At 32.8% G+C, this 27,108-nt stretch overlaps 2 protein-coding genes and 1 long non-coding RNA gene across 3 annotated transcripts; 2 read left to right on the top strand and 1 right to left on the bottom strand.

Annotated features, from left to right (window-relative positions):
* Positions 1 to 3,120: 3,120 nt before the first annotated feature.
* On the bottom strand, positions 3,121 to 5,026 carry LOC148579526 (uncharacterized). The gene is made up of 3 exons (XR_015902334.1): positions 4,943 to 5,026; positions 4,727 to 4,836; positions 3,121 to 3,230 (listed from the first exon to the last, which is right to left on the bottom strand). It is a non-coding gene; the product is annotated as an uncharacterized LOC148579526 (long non-coding RNA).
* Positions 5,027 to 13,433: 8,407 nt separating this feature from the next.
* On the top strand, positions 13,434 to 25,793 carry LOC110268218 (protein NCA1-like). The gene is made up of 12 exons (XM_088483538.1): positions 13,434 to 13,683; positions 13,767 to 13,842; positions 14,078 to 14,314; positions 14,432 to 14,550; positions 14,786 to 15,008; positions 15,828 to 15,900; positions 16,019 to 16,167; positions 16,493 to 16,553; positions 17,744 to 18,155; positions 19,005 to 19,376; positions 19,464 to 20,112; positions 24,677 to 25,793. The coding sequence occupies exons 5-7, from the start codon at positions 14,976 to 14,978 to the stop codon at positions 16,165 to 16,167; spliced, it is 255 nt and encodes an 84-aa protein (XP_088339664.1). The 5' UTR covers positions 13,434 to 13,683; positions 13,767 to 13,842; positions 14,078 to 14,314; positions 14,432 to 14,550; positions 14,786 to 14,975; the 3' UTR covers positions 16,493 to 16,553; positions 17,744 to 18,155; positions 19,005 to 19,376; positions 19,464 to 20,112; positions 24,677 to 25,793.
* LOC148579525 (uncharacterized) lies at positions 21,142 to 21,781 on the top strand. The gene is made up of 3 exons (XM_088501653.1): positions 21,142 to 21,469; positions 21,542 to 21,652; positions 21,732 to 21,781. Exons 1-3 carry the CDS (start codon positions 21,142 to 21,144, stop codon positions 21,779 to 21,781), a joined length of 489 nt encoding a protein of 162 aa, XP_088357779.1.
* Positions 25,794 to 27,108: the final 1,315 nt, after the last annotated feature.

Genomic DNA, 27,108 nt, shown 5'->3' with positions numbered 1-27,108 from the left:
TTAGTCAGTTGCCACTTACGGTTTAGCTTGTTTATAAGCTTTGATATTATCTGAAGGAAGTTCTAGGATTGCCTTCGGCTTTCCTCTATTATTATGTATTATATATGTGGAAGCTGTTACCGTACTGGGGACCTCTGGTTCTCACCCATGCGGATTTTGTGGTTTTCAGATGCAGGACGCGAGGCTTCTCGTTGAGGCATGCTGGAGACTTCTGGATTAGCGAAGATCCTTTGTTCTCGGGACTCTGTTTTGGGATATATATTTTGTTTAGATACTTTTATCTCCATTAAATAATACAAACTGTGATGACTCCTTCTAGAGGGGATTTTGGAGATTAGGTTTTCGGTATTTATGTCCCTTTGGGTTTTCCTTGGGGTTTTCCTTATTTTATTATATGTATATATTGCTATGCTCGAACCGGTTATCTTCGCAGCCGGATTTTGAGTCTTGATATTCCTGTTTTTGATACTCTTTATATATATGATCTTGCGTTAGCTTATCCTTTGCTCGTTGTGTTAGTGATCGGAGTGTTGCGCTTTGAGTTGCGGTTTTTGTTTATCCTTTTTTTTCTACAAGGCTCCTAGTTATAATCAATCATTCATACTACTATACGTACTAAATTTTTGTTTTAGAGGTCGTAATACCTTGCCATCTCTGAATTATGACTTAAGCATAAGTCTCTGTATGGTAGGGTGTTACAGTTGGGATGACTTGCAGGTCCCCGGCAACGGCGCCAATGTTCCGAGGGTTACCTGAAACTGGAGGTCGATCTCGGATGAGATCTTCTACACTGATCGGAGCCGACGTGTCCGGTCGGTGGATCACGGCCGGAGCGGGTGTGTCCGACTTGTTGGATTGACTGCACTGCTGATCCTTCGTCACCGGAGGGTGGGGGGTACCTGCAAGAGACTCCGATGCTTAAGTTAGCATGGGTATTAAGCAGGTTTTATGTAGAATCAGAGTATGAGTTATACCTGGGTGCTCCAGTGTATTTATAGTAGTTGTAGAGTGACCTTTCTAGATAAGATAAGTTAGTTATCTTATCTTATCTTTATCTTTGAGTTGAGGTCAGCTTATCTTCAAGGGAACCGCCCTTATCTCTATAGGCTTGGACAGCCTTTGGATTTGGGTCGTGTTCCTCTACTTGGGCCCTTTATGGGCTTTCCTGTCGATTTGGCCGAGTTCTTTAAGAAGAAGTCGGTCCGCTTGACCTGAAGAGGTCGGTCGCTTTGTCGTTAATCATCCCAGGTCGGATAGCTCGACCCAGGGTATGAACACTCATTATTTTTTAATTATAAAAATTCTAAATAAATAAGAATTTACTTAACTTATATATACAAATCTCTAAAAATATATTTTTAAATAAATATAACTGATCACAAATAATTTATTAATAACTTTTCGAAATTCGGGGTCTTACAGGTTTTCCCAAACCCCGACAGTTCCACGTTAGCATCTTTATCCTTCCTGGGGTGCCTAACCTTCCCCATCACAGTTGATGTAGTTTCTTTCTGACATTGCCTCTTTCTTCTATCTGCTTCTTCTATCTCCTCAAGCCCTCTCTTAACTCCAGTGATAGGACTAACTTCTTCTCCCTTCCATGCTAATTTTTTCAGTTTTATCTTCTTCCTTACATCTCTTTCTTTCAGACTCTCCATAAAACCGGAATTAAGGAGGCTTCCTGAATTATTTGTATTATCCGAGGTCTGTTGGAAGTTTTTCTCCTTTCTCATTGCCTCCAAGACTCTCTCACTTTCGACTACTTCCTCCTTTACTTTCTCTTCTACCCAAGTTCCTTTCTGGTTGTTTTGAACTTCCTTCTCTTCTTCTGAATTTTGTGTATTGCTCTCATCCACCAATAAACTTGCAAAGACCTGGATTAAGTTGACTAGAGTTAGCTTCTTACTATCTTCCTTTTCTCCGCTGCTGAAAATCTGTTGGGGTATTGATTTTCCTTCTGCTCTTCGATTTTTCTCCCAACCCACTCTTCCCGTAACCATTGCCACCCCATTTCTCCTCTGTTGTCTTTCCAGTCGCAAAGTCCTCTAAGTACTGTTTGCATACTTTGTTTTCATGTCTAAGGAAGCCACAGTAATGGCATAAATTATCAATCATTTCATACTTTGGCTGAACCTCAATAACCTTCTGATTTCTTCCTGCAATTTTTAGAGTTCTACGCAGGGGTTTTGATATGTCCAACAGTACTTTAACTTTTAGCAACATCTCTTCCTTCCCTTTAAAATTAAACAAACCAGCCTACAGGTCCCTTCTCATTGCCTCTGCGACTCTCCTACCTAGTCCCTTGGTTTTGCATTGCTCTGGTAATCCACAGAGTTGCATTGGAGTCCAAACAGACTCGATGAATGTATCACACAAATTAGGATTCCCTACCAAACCCTAACAGAGCGGATGACTAAACTCCAAAGTCGGGGCACCGTAGCTTTTTCGTTTTTCTCTTAAAATTCTAGAATGATAGCTCAAATAGCATAGTCTTTCCATACTTACCTAGAGGTCGCGGGTTCAAGTCTCCCTATCTTTGGTAAACACAAATAAAAAGATACATGTATGATTTAATTTAGGCCATTTCTAAAATGTTCACTCCTTTTTTTATGCTAGAGTTAAATAATATACACTTTATTCCATTTGATTAAAATATTTTTTAATAATTATTTTTTATACAAAATAGTAATTGTTTTATTATTTAAAACAAGAAATAATATAAAATATATAATTATTATTGTAATAATTTTTATTTATTTTCAATATTTTAACTTGTTACAAAGATATTTAATTCAAAATTTTTTATATACTTCATGATTAATGAAAACATTAAAAATAATTAAAATTTATTACATGAATGGTAATATATATTTCATATTATTGTTAAATTTATTATAGTAGTAAAAATAATAATATAAAATATATTAATTATTTGGGAGAAAAAACTAAGCCTTTAATTCTAAGGATTTTCACATTTAATTCACGCATAAATACTTAAATACATATTGGTAGATCTAAAATAGATGCCAAAAATTTTGGTTGACCAATCCATTAATAAGCCCACATTTATATAACTATGGTTTATTATTGACAAAAACAAGCCAAACATCAAAACATAGCCCATCACCTAAGTACTCTGTTTGCATTGGATCGGCTCACAAGAATACACCTACACAGCTACACCTAAAGCCACATCCAACAGGTTCTGACATCCACTGGCAACCTTGCAGCTTCCACAAAAACAAGTATTCAGGTGTTAATACCTCATTCATTTAAAGAGAATATCTTTACCTCATATTTGTACCGCATAATTGGCCTATTCTTCTTCTTCTTAATTATTATTATCATTATGAATGATGAAATCCTGCATTATGTTCTCACATGGTGGATACATATATACGGATAAGAGCTTTTTGGTCACATTATTAATTAGGAGACCACTTTAATAAAAATACTAAAAATATTTGTTTAAAGACATTTATATGTGTCATGTTATTATTCGACATTTTTATTAAACTGGTTAATAATTTATTTTTTAATAAACTAAAACAACATCGATTTATTATAGCAATAATAATAAACCCAATTGTTTGCATTATAATTATTAGACCTGATTTGATCCGATCGAATTATATAATCTAAATCGAATATTTTTAAACTTTTTTATAAAAAAATAAATATATTTCTAATTTTTTGTTTTGTAAACATTTAAATTCCTAAAAATTTAAAAATATAATTAAATCTCTAAAAAAATAGGTTTATTATTATTGTTATAAAAAAATTGATTTTATTCTAATTTGTTAAAAAATTTAAAATAATTAATTCATTAATACGTCCAATAATAATGCAAAACGTAAGTATCTTTACAAAAAGACATTTTAAGTATTTTTATGAGAACATTTTTCAATTAATTATTATATATAGAGTAACCTAGTTACTTGTCAGAAATGTTGCACCAACCACGATGAAGCGTACAATCATCCCATATATTTCTCCAATTTAAAAGTGTTTTGTTTTAGAGAGGAAGAGAGAAATGATGGCGCCAATTGGCAATTGAGTTCATTTTGAGTGCATGTATTGTATTTTCTGTACAACTTGAAGGAAAAGATTCTAATAGTGCAAATTATGGTTGCATGAGGTTGAAGGAAAGCCTGTAATACTGATTGCTGAACCCCCTCCCCCTCTTCCCCTTTTTTTTACTCTGTAATTATTATTTAATTAAATAATAAAGACGTTGCATAAATATTTCTGTAACGTCTATCTTTGGGGCATGTGATTTTCACGTGGTAGCATGTGCTTTTGTTCTCGATTTAGTCCCTCAGATCATGTACTTTTTTAAATCACGTCTAATTTCAAATAGATAATATATGCTAGATTGATAACTTCTTACTAAAAGAACAATACATTTTAACTCTTATTATTTGAATTTAAATAACCCTTTTTTACAAAACAATAATTCAATTCAAAAGGATTCAAAACTTTCATAAAAAAATCACAATTTTTGTAGACAACAGCGGCTATACATAACAAAAATTTTAAGTTTGAACAATGATAATTAAATGTATATGATTATAGGCAAACTTAAGCTTTTTGTAAAGAAATAACTCAATTTAAAGTATTTTAGAATTGAAAAAAATATAGTTCCATAATTTCTCCTAGTTGAAAAGAGTAAGAAATTGGTATCATTTCTCTAATTTAACAGCAGATGTTTTGGTATGAAATCTACCTTTCTTAACTTCTATCATGAACTCTTCTAAAGTCTTTGAAATATCATATCTTCCCCTTAGCTCATCTTTGTCAAAAGGTTCATCTAATGTTTGGTATCACTTCTGCCACCTATTAAAAACAAACATAATTTTCAGTCTCAATAAATATTCAGGTCAAATAATTTTTTATTGATTCAGATTGTGATATATAAAACTGGACAAGTTCAGAAGTTTACATTTGATTTAGTCTTTCTCCCAGTTTTTTACCCAATCAACCTATAAATATGTTTTGGAGTAAATCAAAATGACATATATAATCAAATAGCAAACAACTTTATTAGAATTATAATCTTCATGTGTAATGCATGAAAAAGATATTCTAGTTGCTTGAGAAGGTCAATTATTATAGATAATCATGTTTTTCATCAAAATTTTAGAAGTTCAGAATTTAAATAAAAATTAACCTGCAATTAATAGAAGACAAAAGATAAATGAAAGGAGGAAGCACTTATAATAAAAGCTGTTGTTCTTCTATTTGAGTAGGGATGACTCTTAGATAGATAGAATCTAATGAATAAGAAAACAATTTCTTCTCATGAAAAACTTCTTGCCTCAAAGAGAAGAGTGGCCACTATTAAAAAATACCTTGAAGTCTTGAATAACAAAAAGGGTAAATGTTAGAGAATAAATAAATAAATAAATAAATAAAACAAAAAGACATCAAAATCATCACATCTTTCGGGTAACAAAAATCATTAAAGAAATCTTCTTCAATACAATATCATAAAACTCTATTTGGTAATTATTTGTCTATTATATAGCTTACTTGCAAACAAATAATTATGTACAAAATCTAGGAAAAGAAAGTCAGCTAATAGTTCAATCCCAAAAGAAATTATTAGTACTCCTAAGAAATCCTTCTAAGTTTACTCCTATTTAATAAAAGAATAAAGAATTGATTGCCTTTTAAAATTTGAAATACATTGAAAATATCTCATGTTCAATTAACTTAGTACTTAAAAGGATATTCAGTTTAAAAAGAAAAAAAAATAATAAACTAAGCATACTGGCGTCACAACCACTCTTATTAATTTTATCACATCTTTCTTTTATTAACCCCCCTCCCAAAAAAAAAAAAAAAAAGAAGCAGAACATGAGATACATTTGTACTAAATTTCCTTATTCTACTATCAGCAGATCCTACAAAAGAAGCATAACAAAAGCAACATATAACAATACATTTGTTTTAATTTTCCTTTAAAACATGAAAAAATTGAAAAGATTTCTCAGCAAAGAAATGACAATTACCAGTCTCCCTCACAAACCATCTTACCTTTCCAGATTTCACATATGAACCGAATCCCTTGCTCTTGTCCTGTATCCTCTATGAACATATAAATACACATAAACTATTAATCCAATACCATGGACACTTCAACTGACCACATGTTAATAAAACAGGGTTACCTCTTAACCCCAATGAACTAACCCAAAAATGTTTCCGAATAAAGTAACCAAAAGATGAGATTGACACCAAATCAAATCATAATCATTGCTAGCCAAGTAATTAGGAAGAGTTCAAGCCAAAACATACCCATCCCAGCAGAAGGTTGTATACAATTAAATCTTGAAAAGGGTTGACTTTAGAGGAATTAAAAAGAGATGATATGGTGTATTTTAGTCTATAATTGTTTTAAATCTAGGATTCATTTAATTTGATAATTGTTTTAATGAACAGAAAATAATTCAAAAGCAATACTTTGAGCTAAATCAACACATGAAGGACTAAATATCAACAGAAAATAATTATTATGTAATAATTCGAACTACATGAAGAAGGCCTAAAACTGAAAAAATATCAGTTCCAAAAAAGAAACATAGTTAATAACAAAATCAACACATTCACCACAGCAATTTTTTCCATCTCTTCAACAACATAATCTAGTTCCACTGACAACCAATTAGAATCACACAAAGGCTGGTATACAAAAATGGCAGAGAAAGCATAGTTTGTGTCTTGTCTCAGTAAGACACTAAGCGGGTATGTTCTCTGGTCAAATAACACCATGGGAAAAATGTTATTAAACACTGTAACACCAACAATATTGGAAGTAACTCAACAACAGGATATGGAGTTGAAGAACACTATGTCTCACCTGTTGAATTAGTTCTTTGCTTCAAAGCTTTGACAGTTCCAATAGATGGTGTATTTGTGGTGCCATTATCATTCTCATGCAAAGCCAGAAATTCTGAAGCTTTGGTCCCAGTATCAACTGCAGTAACTACCATTTCAGGTAAAAACACACAATAGAGATAATGCTTGTTTAACACATGCAACTACAAAGGCCAGCCACAAGAATAACTGAGATTTTAAAAAAGAAAATAATAAAAATATTGAAATCAGATCATTATTACCTGTGAGAACTGATAAACTATTGCAAATGGTATAGAAGTGTTCTAGTCCAAAATTTCATAGTGCAAAAGTCATCAAACAGTTGGATTTGAGATCACTTGCATTCAGATTCTTTGTGTATTTAAAAAAAGCAAAAGTCCCTGTAATATATGATGTAAAATTGTTATTGAGTGAGAATGCACTTGATAATCAAATAGATCTGAACGTCGGACAATGATAAATGTGCATGCAATCATTTGAAAGCAAAAAAAAAAATGATTTTATTGTAGATTAACCAAAATTTTAGAATTCCTGACAAATTTTATGCATTGTGCTCCCTCTTGGAAACGGATTCCATAAATTTTAAGAATATCTAGTTAAAAATAAAATAAATAAAATGTAAAAACCAAGCATGGTTAGATTGAATTGAACCGGGTTCAGTACATTTCAAGATATCTAGTTTCATTCATCATAGAATGTAAACATTACCTATTGCTCATACCCACTGGCTTCAGAATCTAATGTCACTGATTCCACTTCAGACAATTCATCTTTTACTTTAAATAGAAGACAAACGTGTTCCACAACTTTTCTACAGCAAAGGTTAGCACCATAGGTTTAGATCATGTCCTGACCTTGACCTAAAGAAATAACTTTCATCATTGCATCTATCTTTGAAATTTTAATAGTAATTTAATGTACCAAAATTACATATAATAGAATGAGTAGATGATTTCAAATCATATAATGTACAACAGACTTATAGACTTTTTTTTGTTAATTGATCATAATATAATCGGATTAATACTCAAAATCTCTTGAAAGATCACGCATTTTTCATTTTCGTTGCTGAATGATTTTTTTAATCAAATTAGTCCTTACAAAATTTAAAATCAATCACATTTGTCCTTCCGTCAATTAGTTAACACCTTCCATTAACGTTTTCCACATGTATCGTTAAATGACAAATCAACAATGATAAAATGACGTCGTCTTTTGGTATTAGGGCATATTGTGTCAAAATGGTGCTGTTTCTCTTTTCCTCTCTCTCAAAACGCATGAAACATCACAATAGCTAGAGAGAACGCGACGGAGCTCGGATCATTGGAAGGGATGAGGAAGCCATAATCGGCGATGCTATGCAGAGTGCGACTGGGCTCATTCTTCGCAGTTTAGGGTACCAATGCTAAGCCATAGTTGGAGTTGTGACCACTAACCAGCGACATTAGCAACATGACAAAATGGAGCAACAGTGATGCCAATTACACAGAGCCAGAGAGACTCACTCAGTGATGCGACACAGAAACCCGACAGCCCAACCACATCACCAATCCACTAGCGACACCCACAAACAGCATGCCACACAAACAACCGGCAGTAATTTTGGTCGAATTTCAGAGTTCAGAGGTAGAGAAAAGTGAGAGATGGAGAGAAGTAAAAATGGAGCCATAGAGCTTGGAGATGGAGGTAACGTTGTGGATTGTAAATCGTAAAAGTGAGAAAGATTGAGAGGCTAGGGATTTATTGCTAGGGTTTCCATATATTCAACTCAAATTGGGCTTTGATTGGGTCAAAATGCATTCTGGGTTAAGTATTTGTTTGGGCGCTATTATTCTGTTAAAAAAAAAAATCTTTTTTTCAATGAAAAAATATTTTTTTTATTTTTTAGCGTGTTTGGCAAATTTTTAGTAGTAAAAGTAAAAGCACTAGAAAAATAAAAAAAGGATCTTTTTGAGAAGCTGATATCTTTTTTTAAAAGATATTTTTTTCTTAAAAAAAGATGTTTTTCATGTAATAAATAAACAAAAAAGTACTTTTATATTGTTATACCCAAACATAATTGATAGATAAAAAGATCTTTTTGCATGAGATATCCAAACATAAAATTACTTTTACTTCTCAATAAGATCTTTTAAAAAAAGATAACTCGAAAAAAGATCTTTTCTTAAAAGCTCACCCAAACAAGCCCTAAGAAGATAACTTTTAAATTGGCTTCTTTCTAAAATGCAACCTCGCACCATAGACTCCAGTCTGGCGATTTAGCGACTTTTTCCGGCGATTCTACTCAAAGCAACTTCTTTCAACTCAAAGTGTAGAACCGCAATAGAAAGGAGAGGTAGAATTATAAAATCATACCCTTTGATCAAAGCACCGTGTTCTTCTCTTTGATCAGAGTTCTGTCGTCTTTTCTCTCTTTGTATGTTTGATATTTTGTGTTTCATGTGAAGAAGGAAAAAAGAGCGTCTGGGTAACGACTAGTGAAAGTGAAAGCTTCAAATGGGGAGAGATGAGAGAAACGGTGTCGTTTTGATATGTGCTGTGTCACTTAACGATTTAGGTGGCAAAATATTAATGGAAACGGTTAACTAATTGACAGAAGGACAAACATGATTGATTTTAAATTTTTCAAGAACTAATTTAATTAAAAAAACTATTTGGGGATGAAAATAGAGAATGCATGATCTTTCAGGGATGATTTTTAGTATTAACCCTAATATAATCTCAAAAGGTGCAAGCAAGAAGCATCCTTATGCAGTCTTAATTACTCTGATTGTCCTCTATTAAGCATTTCTTTATCAATCATGTTAAATGAGGCATAAAGTGCAGAAATTTAATGTCAAAATTTCAATATATAGCATCAATCTCAACCATCCTGGGCAGCAATATTTTCCTTCCTCTAATAACAACATAAATGCAAATCGCAGTGAAAGAAAATTATAAAGGATAGTGTTACCTGGAGGAGGTTGCAGGCAATCAGAGACTCTATCAGAGACCACAACAAACATGTCCTTCTTGGATCCAGTGTTGCGAATCAATTTCCCAAGAACTCGAATGCCAAGCAAAAATTCCTCATCGTACAATAGAGTAGCATATGCCTCGTTGGAAGCTCCCCTCTCTCGAATGACTTTCTTCTTCGGCGGCGGATCCAGCAGCAGTGATGGCCTCCATTAGCGCCGTTGCCTTATTCCTCTTCCTTTCTTTCTCAATCTAATCTCCTTCTTTCTCCCTCACTTCTCTGTTTGCTTTCGCTCTCTTGCATTTGATTCAGCGGCGGCGATGACCTCTCTCACCGCCGACGTTGCCACCCTCTTCTCTTTCTTCCGTCGTGCTTCCCATTGTGTTTTCTTCTTCTTCTTCTTCTCTACTTCCCATCGTGTTAAATTTTCCTTTTTTCTTCTCGTTTTTTTTGGAACATGAGGTTAAGAGAGAGAAAAGAAAATGAGAGCAAAAAAATAAAAAATATTTTACGTTGTTTAGATGAAGAAAAATGAATGAAAAAAAAATAAGAGAATTTTTTTATTTAAATGGAAGAAAAAGTAAAAAGAAAGAAAATCATATTTAAGTTAAATTACAATAATACTCTTATCTATATTATATATAAATTATAATATACTAATGTATTTAAATTATTTTTTTAATAAAAAATAATTCTAATTGTATTTTAGAATTCTAACATATTATCTTTGTTAAAATTAATATTTTTAAAATTTATTATTTTCTATTGTCTTTTATATGCCATAAATAAAAAGATGTATCATTATATTTTAAATATATACGAATAAATAATTTCATAAAAGAATAATAAAAATTTTTCACGTTACATCATTAATCTCCTTAATCATATTTAAGAAAAAGTTTCACTAAATCGTCTTTACAAAATAAAATATTAGCATCAGAAGTGGCTAGCATTTCTTTCTTACTATCTGCGACAAAAACCCATATACAATTCTTATAAACATATAATAAAATACAAAAGAGTAACAATGATTAGGAGGACTCCAGGAGAGTACTATTTTATCACATGTAGGACATTATGAAAGTAACGACTAATTATCTCTCTTGAGCGATGAAAGAAGAAAGATATAGTTCTAGTTTTCACATTGTACCCTATAATATGTAGAAATTTAGCATAGAGCAAATTGAATCCTTTACTCTGCCTGTTCCTCTTAATTTTTGACACAACTGCCTAAATGCTTTAGGGCCCATATGAATGACATCTCGACATTTTTCAGATTTTAGTAACCGTGTCATTAGTTGAGTACGCCTCATTTCTCTCTTCAAGTTGTTGTCATTAATTTGCTTAGGCCTATATTGTGATAATAATTCCAAAGTATACAACACATGCACTGTAACACATGAAATAGATGTGTCACAGATATGTTGTCTCTTTTCTAACTCTTCGTTAACACGAGTTAAGATTTGTATTGGTTCAGGATGATATTGATCAATAGAAGTGATTTGATTTACTTGAAAGTCTGAGTCATGTATGACGTTCGTTCTATCTTCAATATTCGTATCTTCGATATTTTCAATATCCATTTATAAAAATATAATATTTAGAGTGAGCATATCAATAATAAAAGTACTCAAAAAGTGACATTTTATGTTAGATTATAGCAATTTATTTGTTGGAAAAAAACTAAAGTTTTATATAAAACTATGGTTTTATGTTACGCATTTTAAAAAGTACCTTATTTTGATGCACTTATCTCCAATTCTTAAATGCCAAACTTGATTTCGAAGCTCACTATTGTAAAGAAAAAAAAAACACTTTCATCTTATATAATAAACTAAATTTCACTCATGTTTTTCATATAACCTAGGACAATTAAAAGAATTCTGCAACTCAAATTTGAACTTTTAAGGATTTAAATTCAAGAACATAACCTTATACAAAAGCCATCATGTAATAACTAGTTTCAAACTCCCTTCTTTCAATAATATAATATTTATGGTGGACATAAATAATAAAAGTAAGTAAAAAGTTACATTTTTAATTATAATATAACAATTTATTTCTCGGTAAAAAAAAAAAACTAAAGTTTTATACAAAACTATGGTATCACCTTATGCAATATAAGAATACCTTTTTGTGAGGCACTTATCTCCAATTCGTAAATGCCAAATTCAAGTTCAAATCTCGTTGTCATAAACAATAAACATAAACTGTAAAGCACATGATACATTAAATAATTTATTTGTTAAAGAAAAATAGACTTCATGGCAATACATGATACAATGTGCAGCACATATGAAAAATTCAAACTAAAAAATATAATCCTATACAACTAAAATTAGAGTAAATGCTCAATCCAGTCTCTAACCATTTGAACAACGGACAAAACACCCCCTGAAGATATGAAATTGATCCACCGGACCCCAACCACACCCGAAACTGCTTATAGCGGACCCTGCAACCGGATCTGAGAAGGTGGAGTGACGACATGTCAGTTTCTCCGCCACATGGATATTGTCTTCTTCCAAATTGAGACCAATCGACTCCTCCTAATTTTAGAAATGGCGTCGTCAAAGTTGGATTGAATCTTCTCTAAATTAGGGTTCAGATCTTTGTTGGAGCTACATTTGGAGATTACTATATGCAAGTCATGACTGAAAAAGATGGTGGTTGCTACCCACGAAGTAAAATCAAGACGGGTGCCGATGCACAAAGCGAGGATTCGAGTGCGATGCTGGGCTCGACCAGTAGCTTTCGGAAAGGTGCGAATAGTAGGAAGAAAAAATTTACAGCACTTACATGTAACTATGGAATATATACCATAATATTTGAATCAAGCACCATAGACAATCCAAACAGACTCTTCTTCGGGTGCGCCTATTTTAAGGTAAATACATTGAAGTGGGACATTCTCCAGTTTCACTTTCTTTCTTTCTTTCTTTCTTTCTTTCTTTCTTTCTTTCTTTCTTTCTTTCTTTCTTGTCTTAGCAAGTTCATGTGTTGTTGCAAACTAGAACTCCTCACTGTAAATTTATTGCTTGGTTGGATGAATATTTGACATCTTTCTATGCTAAAGGTGTTAGTTCTAATGAATTAGTGGACCAAGTTAAGAGATTGGAAGAGAAGTTGGAATCCATGGAGTTGTTGATGGCAAAGGATAGAGCAAGAATGAAAGCTAAGAGTACTAAATGCAAGACTATTCTGACATTGTTGGTTGGAATTGCAATGGAACTGTCATTTTGGGTCTTATTCAGCGGACTGTATGGTTGAAAAATTTGGTTCCTAGTTTATAAGAACTAGGTTAGGATATAAAAATAGGGTTGTATCATGGATATTTTTTGTTGAAAAATGTGTGAGTTTATATCTATTAATATATAATAGGAGAGTAGTAAGGAGGTCTGTGATCGACAAGTGGAGCGTTCCATGTTCGACACGTGGAGCATTCTGTGTTTGACACTTGGAGCTGTGTATGATTGACAAATGTATGTTTTCAATGCTGGGCACTTCACTGTTTTCAATTCAAAGAAGTAATTGGGCGGGATTTGATTCAAATTCAAATTTAAAAAGGATTTTGTTTCGGGACTTTCAAGAAGAGAATATGAAAGAGAGAGAGTTTCCAGTTCTGATAGGGGGAGTAGTTGGCACCAGACTTTCTCTTTTGATGTCGCAGAGGGTGGCAATGACAACGACGGTCACAGAGAAAGATGCTAGATCGACAGAGAAAAGAATAGGAATGAGGTGACGGCGGTGATGAAGGCTACTGCCGCTGTTGGATCCATAGAACTGCCTTTACCGCAGAACGCCGTCGCAGCCGTTTCTTCGCCGGTTGATGCTGCGAATGAAGGATGGTTAGTTCTCTCTTTATTTTGTTGTTTGATTTCGTTATAACTCGAGAAGAATCCTTTATAATCCATTCTTCGGTGAACGACAGCTTTAAGTTTCACTGCTCCATGGTAGGAAGTCAATTAAAGCTCTTCTTCATCCTTTTTAATTTTCTCCACTGAAAAGTAAGTTGAGGAGTGCTTCTTTTTTAATTATTACTAGCAGCTGATGATGATGTTGCTTAGAACTTTATTATTTACAAAGTTGTGTATTTGAAAACTCATTTTAAATAAATTTTCTCTGCTAAATGTAACGAGTCATGATAAAACAGATATTTGTAAATAAATTTTAGTTAATATATAAATTTTCAAAAAATAGATCTAACAGGAACTTATCATAATGCAAATTGTTTGGTTATAGCTGCCTCTGAATCGAATGCAAGAGAGCGAAAGCAAATAGAGCAGTGAGGGAGAAAGAAGGAGGAATGAAGCAATGGCGGTAATGGAGGCCACTGTTGATGCTGGATCTGCCACTGAAGTAGAAATTCGTTCGAGAGAGGGGAGCTTCCAACGAGGCATATGCTACTCTGTTGTACGGTGAGGAATCCTTATAATCCAGTCTTCGGTGAATGACAGCTTCAAGTTCCACTCCTCCATGGTAGGAAGTCAATTAAAGCTCTTCTTCATTCTTTTTAATTTTTTGGTATAAATTTTTATTATAATCTATATTTCATCTTTCTAATTTTTAATGAGTACAGTTATGTGTTTGGGTCAGATATTGTAGATTCAAGAACCAGTTTGGAGTTTTTATGTGAAAGTCACCATTATGCCAGATTTAAGAAACAAATTTACACGAAAGTCACCATTATGGACTGGGATTCGGGATTTGTTCAAGTAAGTTGAAGAGTGCTTCTTTTTAAATTATTATCAGTAGCTGATGATGATGTTGCTTAGAATTCTATTATCTACAAAGTTGTGTATTTGAAAACTTATATGAAATAAATTTCCTCTGCTAAATGTAACGAGTCATGATAAAATAGATATTTGTAAATAAATTTTAATTAATATATAAATTTTCAAAAAATAGATCTATCAGTAACTTATCATAATGCAAACTGTTTGGTTATAGCCGCTTCTGAATCGAATGTGAGCGAAAGCAAATAGAGCAGTAAGGGAGAAAGAAGGAGGTTAGATTGAGAAAGAAAGGAGGAGGAATGAGTCAATGGCATATGCTACTCTGTTGTACGGTGAGGAATTTTTTCTTGGGAAATTGATTTGCAACAGTGGATCCAAGAAGGACATGTTTATTGTGGTCTCGGATGGAGTCTCTGATTGCCTGCAACCTCCCCCAGGTAACGCTATCATTTATAATTTCCTTTTATTGTGTTTTGCATTTATGCTGTTATTAGAGGAAGGAAAATATTGCTGCCCAAGATGGTTGAGAATGATGCTATAAATTGAATTTTTGACATTAAATCTCTGCACTTTATACCTCATTTGACGTGATCGATAATATTTTTATCAAGCCCAAATATATATATCATTTTAGAGTTTAATTTAACATTATTTAGACCTTCTCAATTATACCGGTACTTTAATCACAGGTTGAAAACAATCTTTTTTCTCATTCGGAATTTTCTTGGTTCCTTTGAAAGAAGTGGTTAGTTTAGTAATTTCATCTATTAGCAACAATCTAGAAGAATTGATTTTCAATAATTGGAATATGCAAAATAAATCTTTTATTTTGGTTTCTAATTGAAATGAGTGGTTGTGTTCTTAGTCCAATATAAGATAAGGTATCTACTGCATTTTATGCATTCAATATAATATTTTTTTTGTGGTTTCTACAAAATTTTCTATTACTAGACATGCTTTGGGCCTAAGATAAGGAAGATATTTTACAGCTGCAAGAGCAATAGATGTTCTGAATTTCACTCCACTGAACAACAAACCCATTAAGAAAAAGAAAGAAATGCTAGACAAGTTCTGTGAGAACCCCTTTTACTTGAAAATTCTCAACGAACATGTACTGAATCAGTGCTGTGTTTGCACCACCATGTAAACATAGCTTCTCTGTTCCTTTACTGTTCCAATATAATAGTATTGTTCATGCTGATTCTACCTTGCTTTGGACTATTTTTTTTCTTAGCCCTCACATGCTTTTTTTCCAGGGATTAATTAATGTGAATTACGAATCAGAAGTGGAACACAAATTTCTTTCTATATTTCGGAAGGGATGGAGAGGTACAAAGTAACTTAATTTTGTCTTCCCATTTCTAGGACTTAAGAAGCTGTTCATTTAATGTTCATCTTCCGAATATTACTTGAAATTAACGTTTTTCTTTGTTTTCCAATAATCCAGGTCCTTATGTTGCTGTTTCTCTGGATAGGGTTGTGGATGTTGATAGAAATCTAGGAGATGAAAAGTTGGTTACTGATGGATTTCAAGAACCCATAGACATGTTAGAATCACTGACTTTAGATTTTGAGGCCAGTGGGTTTGAGCAATAGGTAATGTTTACATTCTATAATGATTGAAACTAGATATTCTTGAAATGTGCTGAACCGGTTCAATTTAACTAGATATTCTTAAAATGTATTGAATCCATTTCCAGGAGGGAGCACAATGCATAAAATTTACTTAGCTCTAAAATTTTGGTTAATCTACAATAAAATAATTATTTTTTTTTGCTTTCAAATGATTGCATGCACATTTTGGTTGATCTACAATAATCCGTTTCCTTTTTGTTGTTGGATAGCTTACCGGGTTTGTCTTCTATTAACTATATTGCTAATTTTTTTTGTCTATTTTCGCATCTTATTTCATTTCTTAAAGAACATCTGAGGTGGTGATTGTCTCTCATGGAGTCTTTGATTATGCCAACAATGTCCTCCAGGTAACACTATCCTTTATAATTTCCTTTTGTTGCCATTTGCATTCATGTTGTTATTAGAGGAATGAAAAAATTGCTGCCTAGGATGGTGGATATTGATTCTATATAATGAAATTGACATTAAATTTCTACATTTTATGTTTCATTTGATATGATTGATAACACTTTTATCCAGTTCAATATTATATTTAATGTTATATAGACCTTTTCAATTTTGTCGGTACTTCCATCCTCATCATCATAGAGTTCATGAGGAAGTTCAATAATATTTATTTGGGTTTGATGCCTGTAATCAGCAATCCTTAATCTATAACATATAGAGAAGAAAGAATAAACATTTGTGTGTTATATCCATTTCATTTTAATTAATTGGATCTAACACTAAAATATATTTGTGTTCTGAATTTGCACCCACCATCTCATTGTTAGGGATTCTTTCATTTGGCATGTCAAACCTCTCATACTAACACTTTACATATGCCAATATAAATTTTATCGAAAGATGTTTCGAGGTCTTAATTTATCAGCTAGAATTGATTTCAGTAAAAAAGATTTGGTTTTGGAAATTCTACAAGAGATAATTTTAGAGCAATGAAGATCATCAAGTAATGCAAAATGCAGATTACAATGTTAAAGTTTTGATTATCATATTTTGAAGGTTTATGGGATTTTTGTAAAAATTTTAATGAATATGGAGCAGTTTGTTTTTTATCTGAAACTTAATCATGTGATACTTTCATGAGATGGTTTAAAACAAACCAAACCATGGAGCAGTTTCTTGGACTATTAGGAGTCCAACAGCAATAGCAGAAAGTTGGAGATGCTATTGCTCTTGAAGTTAGAGTTGCTTCTCTTGAAAATGTTACCCCTCTTGAAGTTGGGTGTTTTTTTATAATTTAAAAAAATTTGGTAAAAACTATTTATAACAACAATGGTTTTTCTCAAAGGCTATAGTTTTTTTTCCTAAACATAAAATGTTGTTCAGCGGTGTATGCATATCTTAAGTTTAGGAGTTGTTTCATAAAATGCTGGAGTAAAACAGCATCACACTTAAAATAAGCATAGTCATTGTTGTCTGTTGACATCTTATGTAATTTAGTAGCTTTGACTTTTATAGACTTTTTTTGTTACTACAAATTTCGATTTGCTTTTGGTTTTGCTAAGTAATTTGAAAACTTGATTTCTTTTTTAAGGAACAACTTCTTTGACAAAGCTCAAGGTGTGAAATCTGCTGCAACGTGCTCCGGCTGAAGTTGCACCTGCCAAAGCGGTATGAATGATTCATTTTCCTTAATCGCTATTTTTTCATCGTTTTTTATGTTTAAATTAGATCATTTTTGTCTCTTCTTTAATTTGTTCAGTTTAATTCTTGGATGGCACTCTTTAAAATTTAACTAAGTTTATATGTATTTAAATAATTTTGATCTTCCTTTTCCTTCCATAACTAACATTTGTATATATTTTTTTTGAGTTTCCTTTAAAAATGATTTTCATACCATATATAAATATCGAAAACTCAAGGACACATAGATAATGCAAATGGTTAAAGTCATGTATTACATGCAGTATTTTGTGAATATGCAGCAATAATAATAATAATAGTTCGTAAATTATCTACTTTAATTTTCTTTTTCTTCTGCTATACATGCATGATGAATGTAGTTTTTCATTTTTTATTTTGTACTATGATTTCTATTAACTCAGTATATACCACTACTGCAGCTTTATGTTATGGTTTGTTGGCAGTTTTTTAATCATTAAACCATGCTCTTGACTATTTTCTGTAAGTCTGCAACTATAACAACTTGAAAATTATATAGATTTTCTTTTCCTTATTTTGTAAAATAAATATTTTATACTTAACTAATTTAACAATAGGTCACTACATGTAAAAAAAATATTTTTTTACTTTTTTAGTTAACTAATTCATTGTTAGCATTTTCATAGATAAGAGATCATGAACTTGAATTCTACAATAATTCCATTAGCCTGTGTACTAAAGAGTTCAATTGTATCTTTTTTATGTGCCTTTGATGTTATGAACTTCCATGTAGATCTTCGATTGTGGTTTAATAGAAGAAGGTAGAGATAATAGGAGATGTATTCATCCTAATTTTGTATTATTGCTGAAAGTTTTCAATTGCTCTCTCTTACTTTTTGTGTTGTTCCTCGCTCCCCCTCTGATTTAAACTTCTATGTTTTTAATTTTAAAGATTTTATTATCAGCTTAGGTGATATTGCTTGAGCCATTCACCGTTCAATTTGTCCCATTGATCTTTGGAGGTGATGTAATTATTGTGCTACTAATAATTGTAATTTTAATTATTATAATCGACAGAGTATGAAAATGACTATAAGATTAGCAAATATATAATTATTTGTTGCACATTGAAGATACAAATTTGTTGTCTTTACATAGATGTCGACATAGATGAAAGAACTTCTTAATCTAAGGTTTAATCACTGCATTATTATTCAACTTTGTTGGCCAGTGATAAATAATTTTACTTCATTAAAACTGTCATTGCAGTGTTTTTTAGTAAGCACAGAAACCAAGTTCATGGTATATAATTATATCACTGACTTTGTTGCATATTTGGTTCTTCTTAAACTATGTTTTGTTAGTATTATTGTTATTGTTTGTGTTGAAGCTTGATATGTTTTGTTTTATGTTCCTGGTGGGTTAAGTAGGAGATTATAAAAAAAGAGATATTTTATTTGCCATGTGGTTAGATGTAAATTATAGCCTTTTTTTACAAAGGATTTATGTATAATTATTAGTGTTTATCAGTGTAAAAAGAAATAGTCTTTACATGTTGGGAGAATGTAGAGAAATGAGAAAGAGTTGCAAAGATATTTGCCCTTGCTCTTGATTTGGATGCCAAGAGCTTTAAGAAACGTTATTGCTTGGAGAGCCAATAGAACTTCTGTCTTTGCTGCACTATGAAGGTTTTGAATCATTACTATCCTGTCATATACTCATGATTTTTGTTTAATTACTCATGTTGCAAATAAAGGAAATTTTTTTGTTTTTAATTGAAATGATTGGCTGTGTTTTTAGTCCAATATAAATTATCTATCACCAATAACCATAGTTTCACCAATTTTTTCCATAGATTCTAATTTTTAGTATTCTTGAATTTTTGAATTAAATTTGAAATTAAGATATTGCAAGGAATTACAATATGAGGAAACCAAAAGCATGAGAGAAATGAGTATTATTAATTTACACGTGATGACCAAAGATAAAGTATAATCATCTATCTATATGTATCTTTTCTTTCTTTTTATTATCAATTACTATCCTTAAAGATCAAGAAAAATGAAGGATATTTGATTGAAATGTGCTTTATTTCGAATTTCACTATTTAAATATCCTCATGCCAACTTAACATTCCTTATTATATATGATTTATAATGGTTTGAATTAATCAATGATCTAGCTATTTACCTTTTTTTTGTGATGTGATGTAATTATCTTTCCTTGAATACTTATATTGGAATCCGCCAAAAATAGTGATGAAAGAAATTAAAGAAACAGTTGCCAAACTTTAATTTTAGTGTGACTGTAAGACCCAAAACTTTTGAAAAGTCTTATTATGATCAAGTCTCAAATCATATAGTTATTTATAACATTAATTTCAGAGATTATTTTATTAAGGATAATTAAGGCAAGTTTTGATTTATTGAACTTGAGATAAGTTATGATTATTATCCAATTTTATAATTATTGGATTATTTTCTATATTTAAAGTATAAGGTTGATAGTTATGAAATAATAAGTATTTTATATGATTTAGATTAAATAAGTAATATTTTAAATATTATTACTGCTATTTTGGAAAATGAATAAATTAAGTATATTATTTCTAATTTTTAGATTTGGGCATTTTATTGAAAATATTGTGAAATTGATGAGCAAATAGTATTTTCTATATACAATTAGTGTTTGATTTAATTTGGGTTTCAATTACTACATTATTCCCAATTTCATCTGAAATTACTAAAATGCCCCTAACCCTAATTTTTGAAAATGAAACCCTAATCCTAAAACCCTAACCCAGTGACCCGGTTCCTTTCTCACCCAACCCAGCAGCAGCAACACAAATGTTTCTTTTTTTCCCTCAAACCCACACGCAGCAACAGTAGCAGATCGGAGGAGTGGGGAAGAGAGGAGGGGCGACGATGGCTGGGGCCTCACTGCCACCGCCGTCCAGCTCAACGCCGCCACACCCTACCTGTTTTCCTTCCTCCCCTCATTCACGCGACACATAGCAGCAACAGCTGCCAAACGAAGCAAAGAAAGAAAGAGGGAACGGAGTGCGGCAGGGAGAAGGAGAGGAGACGCGTCGGAGCCGCGGGGCCTCACCGCCACCGTCGCGTTGTGCCGCCGCATTCCACGCCTTGCCGCCACTGTTGTACACCGAAGGGAGAAAGAGAAAGAGACACGGAGTCAGCGTCGCGCAGAGAAGGAGTCGCTGCCAGCTCCATCGTCCTCACTGCCTTGCCACCGTCGAGCTCGCAACCTTGGAGGGAGCACAGCGCCGCCGTGAGTCCTGACCAGAAGAGAGCGAGAGACCAAGAGAGGAATATGGAGTCGGCGACGCACAGGGAGGCACTCGCCGCTGCCGTCGCGCGCCGTCGCCCGTCTGGGTTGCTCTGCCGCCGTGAATCTCCTCGCTGTTGGGGTCTCACCGTCGCCGTCCCTGTTGTGGCTGGTGTCGTCACTGAAGACCCACCATTGCTGGAGAAAGGAAGAGAGTCAGAGGAGGAGAGCCACGCCGGAGAAGAACTGCTGCGGAGCTGTCCCTGCCGCTGCGCCCAGCAGCTGTCGGGAGCCTTGTCGCCGTTCATGGGGTGTGCCGGTAAGCTCATGCCGTCGGAAAACCTCGCTGCCATCACCGGAAAAGCCACTGCCGGTAAGGGTCTTGTCATTAGCCTCTGTCCTTTTGAATTCCGAGAATATTATGGTCACTGCATGTTGGTTTCAGTTGTCGTGATCGGAATTCGTTGCCGCTGCCGCTTGAGGTGGCTGTTGGGGCTACCGCCCAACCGGTTCAGAGGTCGTTGCTGTTCGGTTCGGCCGTTCTTTCTTAGTTTCAGTAAGTATTCCGGTTTCGAGAGCTCTGCGTTAGTGTTCTGTTCTGTGTAATAAAGTAATCGTAATGTTAATGGTTTTAGGAGCTAGAATCCGGTTCGCTTGTGCCGTTTGGGGCTGTTTCTGCTTTTGAGAGAGCGGGCAGAGCCGAGATTTTGATTGCCGGTGATTTTGGGTCGAGTTAAAAGGAGTTGGTTAACGAGTTGGGTTGTGGTTCCAATGTTGTGAGGTAGGGGCGCTTTCCGAAAACTACAGTTCATTATTGGAATTATTACATATGGATACTGATGTGAGATATGATGTAATTAGTGATTGTATCTGCCTTATGTATTATTTGATTGACTCGAATGATTATGGATGTTGGCTTGGCTGAATTGTTGTGTGGCTTGTGAAATGTAATGTTTGAAGTTGATTCTTTAAATATTTGAAATAAGTCTAATCCGTTGAGGATTGGTTTGAATTGAGTCAATTATTTTGATGATGTGAAAGATAGAATGCTCTTGAAATCCAGCCTGGGTTGCTTTAATTGCTCTGGTTTTGATAAATGATTTATTACTGAACCGATTCTTTAAAGCTTTGGAAATGAGTTAAATTGATTGATATTGAGTTGATTTCTGAAATAGTTTCCTTGAGATATGCCACTGAGGCGACTGTTGGATTTAGCTTGCTTTTGAATTGATTTCTGGTTTTGGGCTGTTAAAAAGGAATGAGAATCGGTTTAGTTGGGACCCGAACCGGGTGGCAAAAGTCCAAGTTTTAGGGGAGGTGCTGCCGAAATTTCTATAAAATCTAAGTCTTGTTTGAAAGGTTATTTAAAAGATTTGGATTTGAGAAATTGTATTATTTGATTTATTAAGAGGATAATTATGCTTTCCAGCTTAATTTATTTGATGAACCTTATACGTTGAGTTCGGTTTATTTAGAACTGAACTATGTTTACCGTTTGAATCACTGAAGGAAAGAATGATGCTATAATATTGATTTCAATATAAAAAGGAGTTTTTAGTGATTTTTAAAGGAACCTAGATTTTTGATTGAGTAATCAAGTTTGAGGCATTTTAAAAGAGTTGGAAAAATGGGTTCCAAAAAGAAATCTGAAAGCGGTTTGATTCAAATGAACTGGTTCCGTTTCAAATGAGTTGATTTTTGGACCGGGTTGGAACTTGTGATTTTGTATGGTTCAGTTTCATAATAAATTTAGTTTTATTTACTTGAACCGGGAATCTATGATTTTAAAAGTTTCAATGAATTTTAAGGAATTTATATAAGTTGACCTTCCCTAAAGACTTGGGACTCTGGCAAGAAACTTTTGTTATAAAATCCCATTGTTGGATGGGTGATTTTGAATGTTCCCAAAAAGAATCTTTAACTTTCCATGGTTTTGGAAGTTTTGGAAAGAGAATGCCGAAAGTGGCTTTGCTTTAAAAAGGAAACTCACTTTGAGTAAATTTGGCTTATGAGCCTGAGATGATTTGAAAATGAGATCTTCAAAGTCAAGGCTAAAAAGAGTTGAAATTCTATTTCAAGTGAAATGATTTGGGAAAAAGTGATTTATGGCTTAAATGCCGATTTTATGAATTTATGATGTTGAATGTGGAAGTGCTGTTTTGTTGTGAGCCGGAATGGCTATGTATGATTATAAATATTGCTTGGTTCTGGATTGAACCGTGAGCCGGAATGGCTGTGTATGATACGAATATTGGCTGGTTCTGGACTGAACCGTGAGCCGGATGGCTGAGATGGATGTTGATCCATGGATGAGATTGAATGCTTGTTTATGCTGAATCATTGGTAAATGTGAATGTTGCGCTTCCACTATCTGAGATACGAGTTTCCCTAGGTAGTAGCAGTGGCTAGCCACCACGTGCTCCAGGTTGAGACTTGATACTCTGTTGACCCTATGTCGTAAGTGTGGCCGGGCACTGTGAAAGTCCCGGATGAGCTCGCCCCCGTAAATATTCACCAGTGAAGGTGATGGATATGGATCATGATTATGATCAAGTTTATGATGAGTATAACTCGAGTTGGGGATGCGCGACAGAGGGACAGTCCAATGGTTAGCTACCAGGACTTGTCGGGTTGGCTCTATAACCGACAGATGATATCATCAGCCATTAGGGACAGGCATGCATCATATGCATCTATGTGACATTGTTTGGGTGTGCATATCATACTTGGTTTGCCTATGTGATTGATTGCTAATTGTTCTACTTGCAATAACTGTTTGTTTGTGCTTGCATCTTCCTTTTTGTGTTTGCTACTGGGACTTTGTTGGATTGTGGTGATTGGTTGATGGTTGGATTGTTTGGGCCTAGGGCCGTGGTTGGAATGATATGAACCGATGGTTGATTTTGGTTTCGTGTTTCTGGTTTGGAATAAAATATGAAAAGCTATTTTGGTACAGTATAGATAAACCTTTTTGAAAGGCTTTGATGTTTTGAGAATAGAATGGTTCCTCTTTCAGAAAAGATTTCCGACTTTACTTTTATTGTAAACCGTTGTTTTTGAAAAGAGGCATAAGACGGTTATAAATCACTGGCACGGTTTATCTTCATGTATCCTATTACAGTAATTCCCAAAAACCCTCTACTGAGAACCCTTTCGAGGATGATGTTCTCACCCCCCCTACATTTTTCCCCTTTCAGGATATGGGCGCAGAAGTTATGAAGAGCTTATTTAATTGTTGTTGTGATGCTCTGTATTGTTTTAGTTATGGTTTATTGTACCCTCACCTTTATCTTGATATATATTCTGTAAGAGGGATAGGGATTGTATTGGTTAATGTTTGTAATATTATTTATATATATTTATGTATATATATGGATGTACTCTTTTTGAGTTGTTGTAAGTTGAATGGTATTTATGGATGTACGTTATCGAACGAAAGTATCTTTGGGAGCGGTATTGCGGTTTAAAGTTTTTAACAGGCTCATATTTTAGTATTAATTAATATAAGTGTCGTCGTAATGTCCGAACTATCATAGTCGCGCAGCCGGAAGTGCGAGTTTTGGTAGTTAGGTTATTACAGTGACTATTGAATTTTGATTTTTTAGATATAAAGTACCATGTTTAGAGGCTTATATATGATGCCGCCTTTAGGTTCTAATTGCTTTTGTTTGACCCTGTTGACTTAGAAATGATACTTGAAGCCCATCAAATGTAATAGTTAAGTTCAACACTGTCCTTTAACTATATCATGTATCTTTTTGTTCTATCTTTCTTTTAGTAGTTTGAAAAGTTTTCTTTCAAATCTTACTGCTTTTTATGAGATTATCAACCAATGCTTTGAAGGTAAGTAAAAATGATGTGACAGTGATCTTGGAATATGATAATATAACTGATTGATTCATGACTCATTTTATATAGGGACAAGATTTAGGACATATTTGTTCGAATTTCAAAAAGTGATATTGGATAGTTTTTAACTCAAGTTATTATGTATTTATCTTCACTTTCAAGCTATAGGATTTACAATGTGAATGTCAGAAGTAAATCCCTCTCTTGCTGAGGAGGCACTACAGGAACTCACGAACAAGATAGCCAATCTAGAAATCAAACAAGAAGATTTGAATTTGAAAGTAAAGCGCAGTATAAAATAGAAGAAAATGATATTTTTCGAGCAAATTATTCGTTCTAGGAGATGGATTATGCAAACTTGAGTGTTATTGTTGGAAAAAAGAGAACTTAAGTGATAAATTGTGGATTATGCAAAAATCTAAATGTGGTCAAGTTAGTGTTACACAAAATATTTTGCATTTACTATATGTTTCTTTTTCTTATAGTACTTGCTTGAACTTGTGAGAAATGTAATATCATCATTTTTAGCATAAATTCAGTATTTTAGTTGATGAAATTTTCAAAAAAAATCTTAGTTTTAGTTTATAATTAGCATTGTAAAAAGCTGTGAAAGGAGTTGCAATAACTTTTAAGTTTATCGCATACTAAATTTAATTTAGAAATGGAGTTGAAGCAACTAAATAAAATATTTTAGTATGATTAGTTTAGTATAGCTTAAACATAATTCAATATTTCTAAAGCATATGTATTTATTATTTTCTGTAGTTATGCCATAGTAGAAAATTGTCGTAGAGAAATTGTCACAAAAACTATGTGCATGTGGAAACATAATAACAACTTTATTAGCATATATATATATATATATATATATATATATATATATATATATATATATATATATAAATAAACAAATTTGTAGGTCTATAAGGGATGAAGAAACAATTTTTACAATAGAAAAAAAAGGTTTGAATTAAAACATAAATTGATAAACATAATTTTTTCTGCGTTTTATCTGATTCAAAGTATAGTTAGAATTAAAAAACAATGACTATTACATCAATACAGTAATTATAAAATAAAGAAAAAGATTAATACATTAATAAACTTTCATATCCACGCATTATGTATTTAAATTTGTCATGAGCTTTGTTATTTTTTTGAAAGGGAAGAACCTTTTTTCGTGTCTATTTAAGAGGGTGTGGTTGCTTTTGGGAACGAAGATGGTTGAAGAAGTAAAAATTTTTTGATTTTTTTGTTAAAAATTAAATGCACAATGTAATAGTATATTCCTTAACTTACAAACTGATATTGAATATGTATATAAAAATTTATTTATGTTTTTTATATGAAAAAAAATTATCCAGCACATATAAACAAGATAACATAGTTGATATATATACATTAGATCATAAATTAAGTCTGTTGGTCCTTATAGTTTTGTAAAATTTTCAATTAGATCCCTATACTTTTTTTTTCTTTTAATTTGGTCTCTGCACCAATTTTTTTTTTCAATTAGGTCCCTCTTAACAGTAATTAGTTTAATTGTATAGGACCCAACTAAAAAAATTGGTGCAGCAATCCAAATAAAAAAAAGTATAAAGATCCAATTAAAAAAATTGGTGCAGAGACTTAATTAAAAAGAAAAAATATAAGGATTTAATTAAAAATTTTATAAAACCATAGAGACTAACAAAATAATTAAACCAAATATCTATTAATATTTTTATAAATAAATTATACATAAATACAATAAAATAGATTATGTACCAGGCTTTACACTAGTGTAATATGTATGTTTTGCAACCTTGAGAATGAAAATAGGTTGTTATTTTCTTCTATATTCACTGCATGAATACTAGCAACTTTATTATTAGGTGATCCAAGTTGACAAAAAGAACAAAAAGACTAGAACTGGTAACATTACCAGAGTACTTGTAACCAAATTAGTAGTAGACAAGTGCATTTAAGGTACTCAAAATACATAAAATGAGGCAACCAAAATATATAACCAGAATAATGACAGCAGAGGCGATGTCTAAGCCAATTCAGTACTGCTACACAACATAAGTAAGCCAAATCAAAATACAAAAGAGCATTAAGTCTAATAGCATTTAAGCCAAAACAAAACATAGGATCCCATGTACTACAAGAAGACCTTACAAA

This window comes from Arachis ipaensis, chromosome B10 (genome assembly GCF_059453495.1).
Source record: "Arachis ipaensis isolate K30076 ecotype BB chromosome B10, ASM5945349v1, whole genome shotgun sequence".
In the NCBI taxonomy this organism is placed as follows: Eukaryota; Viridiplantae; Streptophyta; class Magnoliopsida; order Fabales; family Fabaceae; genus Arachis; species Arachis ipaensis.
Note: the sequence above shows the minus strand (reverse complement) of the source record. Positions and strands in the feature narration are given on the sequence as shown.